The 9,958-nt window shown below is 49.9% G+C and overlaps 1 protein-coding gene across 1 annotated transcript in view; it reads left to right on the forward strand.

The window, feature by feature from the left end:
- Positions 1 to 9,054, forward strand: part of Dnhd1 (dynein heavy chain domain 1) — a 68,524-nt gene extending 59,470 nt beyond the window's left edge. The window contains exons 34-45 of the mRNA XM_063255634.1: positions 8 to 479; positions 3,009 to 3,317; positions 3,552 to 3,704; positions 3,885 to 4,063; positions 4,193 to 5,164; positions 5,344 to 5,530; positions 5,740 to 5,862; positions 6,125 to 6,326; positions 7,083 to 7,174; positions 7,350 to 7,499; positions 7,719 to 8,509; positions 8,677 to 9,054. Of these exons, the coding sequence (XP_063111704.1) occupies positions 8 to 479; positions 3,009 to 3,317; positions 3,552 to 3,704; positions 3,885 to 4,063; positions 4,193 to 5,164; positions 5,344 to 5,530; positions 5,740 to 5,862; positions 6,125 to 6,326; positions 7,083 to 7,174; positions 7,350 to 7,499; positions 7,719 to 8,509; positions 8,677 to 9,027 (3,981 nt within the window). The 3' untranslated portion in view covers positions 9,028 to 9,054. The remainder of the gene's footprint in view (positions 1 to 7; positions 480 to 3,008; positions 3,318 to 3,551; positions 3,705 to 3,884; positions 4,064 to 4,192; positions 5,165 to 5,343; positions 5,531 to 5,739; positions 5,863 to 6,124; positions 6,327 to 7,082; positions 7,175 to 7,349; positions 7,500 to 7,718; positions 8,510 to 8,676) is intronic.
- Positions 9,055 to 9,958: the final 904 nt, after the last annotated feature.

Raw genomic sequence — 9,958 nt, forward strand, 5'->3', positions numbered from 1 at the left:
ACACCAGAATTTAAGCGGACACAGCATGACCGTGTTTGGAGATGCTCTTGTGTGTTCAGCTGCTATTGTCTACCTGGGTCCCTTCCCGCCACCACGGCGCCTGGAGCTCCTAGACAAGTGGCTGGCCCTGTGCAGGGGTTTTCAGGAGCCTCTAGGCCCAGATGACGTGGCACAGGCACTGAAGCAAAAGCAGAAGCCTATCATCATGCCACCAAAGAACCCCCTGCTGCCCACACGCTTTCCCTTCAGTGTTCTGTCCTTGCTGAGCTGTAGTTCTGAACAGCACCAGTGGGACCGAGACTTGAAACCCCAGGTGAAGTCCGCTCGCCTGGCAGGTCTGCTCCTGCGAAGCTGCACCCACTACCATAGTTGCCGTTGGCCCCTGCTGCTTGACCCCAGCAACCAGGCCCTCAACTGGCTGAGCCCACTGCCTTTGGAAGAGAACAGGTTGTTGATGTCAGCCCCTACTGATGGCAGAGGTAAGGCAGGGGTAATAACAATACTTCATGTATCTGAACCTCCCTGGTCTTCCTAGTGGAAATACTGAATTTTTGTGCTCAGGATACCCAAGATTTTATCAGCCTATCCTATATTAATCAATTTTGCGACATTTGCTTTTTTTTTTTGGCAGGGTTGGGGGCTATAATGCAATGATCCTGATTTTATGTGGCCAACCAAAATTCATGCTCTTCCAATTTTCTAGTCTACTTGGCACTATTGGAAACCTTGCTCACAACCCAGAGTTTTACTGCTCCATTTATCCAATGCAGAGAACTTCTGGGGAGGGACATTTTTACTGAATATTTTTGGATGGTCTTAGTGGAGTGTTGGAAGAAACATTTCCTACAAGAAGGAAGAGAGTGTGCTTATGTCCCAGAGATGGAATTAGGAGGTTAAGTAGGGGAGGAAAATGTGGTCTTATTTGGAAAAAAAAAAGTCTTTCCAGATGTAATGAAGTTCAGAACTTGGAGATGAGATCACACTATATACATTACGTGAATGGTCCCTACATCCCACAATAAGCATCTTGTAAGAGACAGAAGAGAATACACAAATACACAGAAGAGATGGCCATGTGAAGGGAGTGCCTGTGCAAGGAACACCTAGAACCACATGGGATGGAGGAGGCAAGCCAAGAATCTCCTTTAGAGCCTCACCCACTCCTTGACTTCAGACTTTGGACCTCCACAACTATGAGACAATATGTTTCTGTTGTTGTGAGCCACTAAGTTTGCGGTAATTGGCCCTGGAAACTAATACACATATCATAGCAAGATGTCTGCTGCCCTTCCAATTACCACATCAGAACTGTTCCTGGCCATTTCTGTCCCCTTTATCAAGAAAGCGAAAATTCTTGTAGAAATCTGAATAGTCAAATGTGGCAGGCAGAATTTTGGGTCCTGTGACTTTTGCCTTCTGGTATTACTCTCATGATTATGTTATATTATATGATATAAAAGACTTTGGAGATATAATTAAGATCATTAATCAATTAGCCTTAAGATAGAAATACAGGGGCTGGGGATTTAGCTCAGTGGCATAAGCGCCTGCCTTGCAAACAGGCAGTCGTGAGTTCGATCCCTGGTACCGATAAAAAAGAAAAAGACAAAAAAAAAAAGATAGAAATACATTATCCTGAACTATTTAGGGGGTTTTAGTATAAACAAGTGAGACTTTCAAAGCAGAAAGGAAAAACCAGGCATGGTTGCTCATACCTATCTATAATCCTAGCGCTCTGAGAGGCTGAAGCAGGAGGATCACTTGTCCAGGCACAGCCTAGAAAATTTAGCAATTCAATGAGATCCTGTCTCAAAACAAACAAACAAAAAAAATGTTTTTTAAAGACTGAGGATGTAGTTTAATCCCCAGAACGAGGACGGGAAAAAGAAAAGAGGAAAGAAAACCCAAAGGTTTAAAATGCAAGAAAGATTCAATGAACTGTTGCTGGTTCACAGATGAAAGGGGCTACAGGGTAGTTGTGAGAAGGGAGTGAATCATTTCAGAAATTAGTAAGAACCAGATGTGGTGGCATGGACCTGTATTCCCAATTACCTGGGAGGTTGAAGCAGGAGGCGCACTTGAGCCCAGGAGGGCCTTTGAGGCCAGCATAAGAAACATCTCAAGATCCTGTGTCAAAACAACACCAAACCATAAAACCTGAAAGAAGTTTTCAAGCTTCACAGGAGACCTGTAGCCCAGATAACACCCTGATATTAGTGCAGTGGAATCTTGAGCACAGAATTTATCTCTGCTGTGTGGAGCCTCCAACCTACAGAACTATGAGATAATAAATAGGCCTTGTTTCAAGCTGTGAAACTTTTGGTAACTTGTAGAAACAAAAACAAACAAAAACAGAATGCCCCACACTACAAATCTGGCAACTTCTACTTTCAAGAGAATTTAAGGGAAAAAAAAAAAAAGCATTCATCTTTTGCAGCTCCTGCAGCAGAGCCCAGGAGTTTAGCCAGTCTGAGCAATATAGCAAGGGGCAAAGGTGGACAGGACAGAAATGGCTGTTGGTTAGCCAGCCATCTGGGTTCACCACACTACACATGACTTGGCTAATTCCACAGCTGATGACCTTTCCACTTAGAAACCACTACTCCAACCACTGATTTCCAAACTGTGGAGGACTCTTTTAGTTGTTAGTGGCAGAATTAGCTTAGATGAAAAAGGGAAAGGCACTGACTTTTCTAACCAACCCACAGAAAGGGCAGACATGGAACCAGTTTCAGAGATGACTAACCTTTCTCTGGAATTTAGAACAATAAATGTGAGCCAACATTTATTGAGCACTCACTATGTGCCAGCCTCAGTGCTGTCTACGTATCATTGCATTTAATCCTCATAGTAACACTATGCACTCATTAATAGCAACTCCGTTTTGTAGATAAGAAAAGTGCATCGCAGAGTTTGAACAACTTTGCTAAGATGTCTTCTCCCATCTCCATTCCCCATGGTAGGGAGCCTTCCTCTCACAAGTGCTCCTGTATCTCTTTCTGTCCCAGGGCAGGGCCTCATGGGGAATGCAAACAAAGAGAATAAACAGGAACCCACGGGAGGAAAAGATGCAAGCATAGAGAGAAATGAGGCTGAAGAGCAGACCCCAGAGCAGAAGGCAGAAGAACAGGAAAACCAAGAGGAGGAAGAGCAAGAAGGGGAAGAGGAAGAAGAGAAAGAGATGAAAGAGAATGAGTTGGAGAGTCAGGAGTCAAAAGTAGCCCTCGAGGCACAGTCTTCTCCTCTTCTCTGCCTTACTGTGCTCTCAGGCACTGACCCAAAGCTAGGTGCTCAGCTTTGTGAGGCAGCTGCCAATGGTGAGAATGGATCCCCATCCACTATGCCCCGCATCGTGCTCCCCAAATCCAGAGATCCCACAGGCTTCTTATACCACACTCTAAGCTCAGCTCCAGTCTTTTCCCTCACTACGTACAGGAGTCTTGAAGGAGCCCTCCTGTCAGCAGAGGAGTGCCATTCTGAGCCTGATCTTTGCAGGGAGGGCCATGCGGGGCCTGGCACTATTGGTTGGTCATCCTTGTTTCCCTTCACAGGCCAGCCTGTGCTCCTAACTAATGTGGAGCTGGGCCTAGGATGCCAAGAACTGCAGTGGCTGCTGCATCGGGAACAGCTAATGCCACCCCACGTGCAGCCTGGCTTCTGTCTCTATCTGAGCACAACCCTACCCCTCCATGCCCTGCAAAAAGGTGAGACAAGAGGATGCCTTGCTTGCCCCTGCTTTGTGGGCACATTAGGCCCCAGGGCTTCATTCATCCTGGCCCAGAAACAGGCTCAGAACTGTAGTAGGGAGCCACACTCCCTGTCCACCCTACCCCCTGGCTCTCTGCCAAGAGGAAGGAATGAAGTGTATTTCTTGTGACTCTAAGTGCTAGGTTGTGAACTGTTGAAGGGGCTGAATGTCTTGGACCTGGGTCTTAACTTGGAAATACTAGAAGACCAGATGCTACATGAAGTCATGCACAGAGAGTGTCCTGAGCTCGAGATCCGCTGGGAAAACCTAAAGACCAGCACCCTGGATGCCTGTGGAGCCATAGAGGCTGCTGAGGTACTTAAGGGTCCAAACTATGGTATATGTTGAGCATTGGGAGGGTCTGAATAGGGAATATGGATGAGTGTAGATGTTTGGGGTGCCATAAGGAAGGGCCAGATACACCCAAAAAATTACTGTACGCAGGAAAAGTTGCTGACAATGCTGTTGTCTAAGGATGAGAACTCTAAGGATGAGAAACCCGCCAAGTTTCTACGGCACATTGTGAGAATCCAGGCAAAGATCTGTCAGATGCAGACCTATTGTGAGGAACTAAAAGAACAGAAGCTGCAGGAGGTGGTATTGTGGGTACCCTACCAGCAGGTGGTTTGGCAAGGAATAGCCATAGTAAAGGCCCTAAGCACACTACAGAACTCGCTGCCATTTTTCCATATGACTGCAGAAAACTGGCTGGCAGTAACCAGGCAGGCTCTGGATAGCATGAAGCCGCGTGATGTCCAGCACAGGGAGGATCTGGCCAGCCATCTGCTGCAGCTAAAAGCACACCTGACCCGCCAGCTGCTGGGCAGCACCTTGACTGCACTGGGACTAACCCAAGTGCCCTTGGTGGGTGCTTTGGGTGCTTTGGCTCTGTTGCAAGTGACAGAGAAAGCACCAAAGCTGGAGAGGCTGGCACTCTACCCTGGACTGCCAGCCTCTCCCAGCACAGGCTACCAGAAGTCAGACCCAAGCGTGGTTCGGCCAGCCTGGCTCACACCAAGAATCTGGCATGAATGTGGGACATTAGAACTATTGCCCCCATTTGCTGGGCTACGTGCATCCCTGGCAGACCACTCCAGTGTTTGGCAGGATTATCTATCACTGAACTCCACAGTTCTGGGGCCTGCACCTGGGCCCACCTCTGAGCCACTCAGCTTCCTCCAGAAGTTGATCCTGTGGCGTGTGCTACAACCCAAGAGCCTAGCAAGTGCCCTGGCAGACCTTACCACCAGCCTCCTGGGCCGGCCTCTGGATGAGAATCTGAGTATCCTCACCTTGCCCTTTGAACGAAGTCAGGCTACTCAGCCCATACTGATCTTGTTACCACCACCTGGCCACCCCACAGCCAACCTACATCCTCTGACTGTCATCGAGAAACTGGCTGCCACACATAAGCAGGTTTGAACCTGGCCTCTTGACCACAGAGTGACTGAGACCCTGTGGGGTGGGGACCCTCTTTAGCATTCCTACAGGTCTTTGTTTACAAAGAATTACAAAATTATCTTGGGTGTCACTCTGGGACACTTAATCACCCTAGCATCACTTTGAGTCACTGCCACCTTTTTGCTGGTCCCCAGGAGCAAAAATATCTGCGGGTGATAGCCCTGGGCTCGGAGGCCTGGAACCCAGTCTCAGATGTGGTCAGCACCCTACACCAGGCCATGCTGGAGGGGCACTGGTTGGTGCTAGATAACTGTCATCTGATGTCCCATTGGCCAAGAGAGCTACTACAGCCCTTACTGGGGCTGCTGGATGGAGCTAAAGGTGAGTGTGCTGCCTAGAGAGGATTCTAGTACCCAAACTTGCACTTGACCTTCAGCTTGTACTGTCAGGCCTTCTGATTGATCCTCTACCTCCAAGTCTGTCCCTGGACCTTGGGTCTGACTCCTGCTCTCACAGTCTTAAGTGTGATGCCCAGACTTGCATCTAACCCATGATCTGAGGGCTGATCTCCGTCTCTTGTCAAACCCTAGTGGTCTCGGACAACGAAGTGCCACTGCTTTTAGCTGAAGTGGAAAGCAGGAATGTGGTCACCGTCCATAGAGATTTCCGCCTTTGGCTTATTGCATCTGCAGAGGCCAGTGCTTCTTTGCCAGGTGAGAAATGTCCCCACTGCACACTCTCAAACTGGAGGAGGGACAGATATGGTGGCACACACCTATAATCCCAGCACTCCGGAGGCTTACTGCAGGAGAATTATTGCAAGTTCAAGGTCATCCTGGTCTACGTAGTGAGATCCAGGCTGGCCTGAACTACATCTGAGAACCTGACTCAAAAAAACAAAAAGAAAATAAAACAAAAAAACTGGAGGAAGGAAGGTAACTGCAGTGCTGACTCAGGATCCTCCTTCATCCCCAGCTGTGCTGAGTCAGCACTCCATGCCTGTTTTCTGGGACCAGTCCCTGGAACTGGGCCACACCTTGATCCACAGTCTGGAGCTGGCCCAGCAAGAAGTCCACATGCAGTCCCCTACCCAGGCACTGCCTCTGCTGCTCCTGCATGGGCTCCTGCTGCACAGGCAGCTCTATGGAATGAGGCTGCAGGCACACCGGGGGCGTTGGTGAGCTACTCGCCTATCCTGTCCTGTCAGTCACTCAGCAGGCACTGAGCATCTTCCACATTCTGGGATGAGTGAAACCCGTTCATCTTGGGGAATTTCAAAGAATGACGGAAGTGGGGAGGTCTCAGAAGGCTTTTCCAGAGACTCTGTGATTGAGTCTTAAGGCAGAGGCAGTTCACATAGAGATTTGTACACAGAAGGAACTAAGCTCAGCAAAAGGGAGGATTCAGGGTAGCAGAGATGGACATGCAGGGGGTTGAGCAGGAAGAGGTGAGGCTTATCACAAGGTGCTTTTAAGACCATGATGAATGGCCCGACATGATCCTGAGAAGTGGGAAGCCACTGATGGGTTTTAAGTAGAACAAACATGGTCCTGTTTTGTCTGCTGGAAAGATTACTTTGGTAGCGTGTAGAGAATGGGGAAGCAGAGACTAGGGGCAAGCAGAGCAGTTTTAGGAAGCTCAGGCAGTTCCCAGGGAAGAGATCATAGAATGGGTGGGAGAGACTCGGTATTAGGAATAGTGTGTGGGAGCAGAAAGAAAGAGTCAAGCGAAACTCCCAGAGTTCTGCCTTATACAGCCAGGTGGCTGCTGCTTCTCACTGGGATAGGACAGAAATAGGTTTCAGGTGCAAACATGATTTCTCTTGAAAGCAAGTTGTATTTGAGGGGCCACTCGGCAATAACTAGTAAGCCCTCATGAGCCTGGAGCTCAAGAAAAGAGAAATTTGAAACTCTACTTTCTGTTCCCCTCTCAGGACTCATATGACCCTGACCCATGCCCTGGAGACCCAAGCACAGCTGTCAGCCAGTCTCAGCAATCCAGGCACAGCCATGCAAGAGCTGGCTGGTGAGATCCTTCCTGCCCACATGCATGCACTCCTCTGCCCCCAGGAGGGCCTGGGAATGGGTGTGGGTGGGAGTTTTAAGGCCAAGCATAATTCACAGCTTTGGTTTAGGTGGGTGGTAGAAACGGGGCAGTGGGGGGGGGCAGTGTAACTGAGGGGTTCTGACCTCATCCTCAGCTTCAGTTTTCTATGGGGGATCTCTGGGGGACATCAAGGACAGAGAGGCCCTAACTAGCCTCACCCAGGCCTGCTTGCGACCCAGCAGCCAGAGCCGGGTTCAACCACACACACCTCGGTATCTGCTGGCCACCCTGATGCCCAGCCCAGGTAAGCACCAGGAAGGCACCCCTGTTGGGGAAGGGAATAGTGAAGTTCGGTGGCACCCCACAGAATCGTGGACATGAGTGCTACTAAAAGTATATGAGGGGGCTGTATACACACATGATTTCCGGTGCCCAAAAGGACAAAGGAAAGGCTGCCTACACCCTCCTGATTGGGGTGGGGAGAGTTCATCTTGTTCCTCACCCTTTCACCTCCACTCCCAAGAGCTGGGGAAGCTGGATGCTATCGCAGAATGTGAGGCCCAGATGCACCTACTGCATACACCGTCTGAACCCAGGATCTGTGGACTGAGTGAAGGCCCCCAGGCCTGGCTGTTGCGACGCAGGAGTCGTGCTCTCCTGAGCGTGCTCCAGCGGAGTTCCTCCTCCTGGGTTCCTGCGGCTCGAACAGGCTCCAGGCGCACTGAGAGACGGCTGCAGCAGCGCATAGTGCAAGTCCAGCAGAATCTGGAGTCATTGCAGGCCGCGCTCAACAACCACACTCGACGAGACCAGGCTTTTGCGTTGCGGGGGCGCGGCACTAGGCGGCCTCTAGAGGACTTCCTAAAGACCGAAGCGTTGGAACTGAGTCAGCTGGTGGGCACGCTGCAGCGCGACCTTGACTGTCAGTTGCGGCAGCTGCAGGGTGAGCCTCCTTGCCCCTCCCACCGCTGTAAGGCGGTGGCCCACGCTCTTTGGAGCGGCCGCCTACCGGTGCCTTGGCGGCCCCATGCGCCCTCCGGTCCGCAGCCGCCCTGGCAATGGCTGCGGCAGCTGTCGTGCCGTGGGCAGCTGTTGGTTAGTTACCTGGGCGCGAACACAGGCACTGAAGTATCGGAGCGCATCTTTCACCTGTCAGCCTTTCGCCACCCGCGCCGTCTGCTGCTGGCACTGCGTTGGGAGGCTGCCTTGGAGCAGCGCGTGTCCAGCTCGAAATTTCCTGGCAGCCAAGGCCCCAGCAGCCGTCATCTCCCGAATAAACGTCGGGAACTGAGCAGCGGCCCTCTGCACCTCCAGGTATTTCAGCGTTCCGCTCCCGGTGATGCCGCTCAGAGTCCTGGGTTGTATCCCATCTCGCTCCTGAGGAATTCCGTTTCTCCGATCACACCCTTACCTTGACCCCCACCTTCCGCTCCCCACTTCTCATCTTCACAACCTTGTCTAATCCGTTTCTCACCCTCTAGGTGGAGAATGGCCCCAGTCCCAAGGTTCCAGAGATGGGGCTGCTGCTGATAGGGCTGCAGCTCCTGCACGCCAAGTGGGACCCGGTAGCTGGGGCCGTGCAGGACAGCTCATCCAGCCAGCCCAGCCCTCTGCCTCCTGTCAGCGTCAGCGCCGGAACCCATCGCGCCAGTGCCGGGCCAAGAGCCGCTGGTCTGGTTGTGTATTCTTGTCCTGTGTACCTGGCAGGGCCCCTTGGCACCGCTAAGCTGCACAGCAGGAACATCCTGATGCATATTCCTCTACCCACGAAACTCAGCCTTGCCACCTGTATCCAGCGGAGAGTCCATGTGTGCAGCCCACCATTGCCCTGAGCTCTAAATAAAATGGTTGTGATCCCATGAAGGACTGATGGGCTCTGGAAAGAGAATGGGGTATGCACAGAAGGCAAACTATGACACACACAAGTGTACACAAATGAGGAAAGAAGAGGTATATTTTCACTAAAGAAGAAGGGAGCAAGGGCCTGGCAACTAAGGAGAGGAGTGGGTGCACTTCTAAAGTGGGGCTGGTGTTAGTCATTTACCAAAAGGATAAGGCAGATCTGGGAGAGGCTAACACACTGAATCCTGAATCCTTTTCCAGCTCTCTGTTTGGTCTTAGAATTTGTGCTTAATCCCCAAGAGATATTTTGGAAGGGAGAACATTAAAACTCAAAATGCTTTCTTAAGGCATTTACTGATATTACTGGAAATGTTCCAATCCTGTGCTACCACTCACACCACATCATCACCCATGAAGTGTTCTCTAAATGACTCATAGACATGAAAAATAAAAGCTGAGTAAGACAAAAGGTCCTTCCAGGCATGGTAGTGTAGGTCTGTCATCCCAGCACTCAAAAAAAGTGAAGGTGGTTTGAGCCATACAGTTAGATCCTGTCACAGAAAGAAAAGGAAAAAAGAGGAAGAAAAGCCAACAACAACAAAAACAGGGACGGAAAGTCAAACAATTCTGTTTCTTTCTTCCAAAAATTATTTATTCAGCACTCATCCACACCAGGTGTTCTTCCAGGCACTTACGAAGTTGTTCTAATGAAAGGCAACAGGCACTATACAGTCAGCATAAATATATACTTTGGATGATTTTGGAATGTTATAAATAAAACCAAATAGGTTAGTGAGTGACTAAAGGAGAGTACTTAATACAATTAAAATGCTCAAGGAGGTCTTCTTGAATATGAGCTACGTCAAGGTCTAGAAGGAATATTCCAATAAAGCCCTCAGTAGATGATGAAGTCTTGAGGCA

The sequence above is a fragment of the Cavia porcellus genome, unplaced genomic scaffold (assembly GCF_034190915.1).
Source record: "Cavia porcellus strain 051 isolate PalLab524CR breed Dunkin Hartley unplaced genomic scaffold, mCavPor4.1 scaffold_9, whole genome shotgun sequence".
In the NCBI taxonomy this organism is placed as follows: Eukaryota; Metazoa; Chordata; class Mammalia; order Rodentia; family Caviidae; genus Cavia; species Cavia porcellus.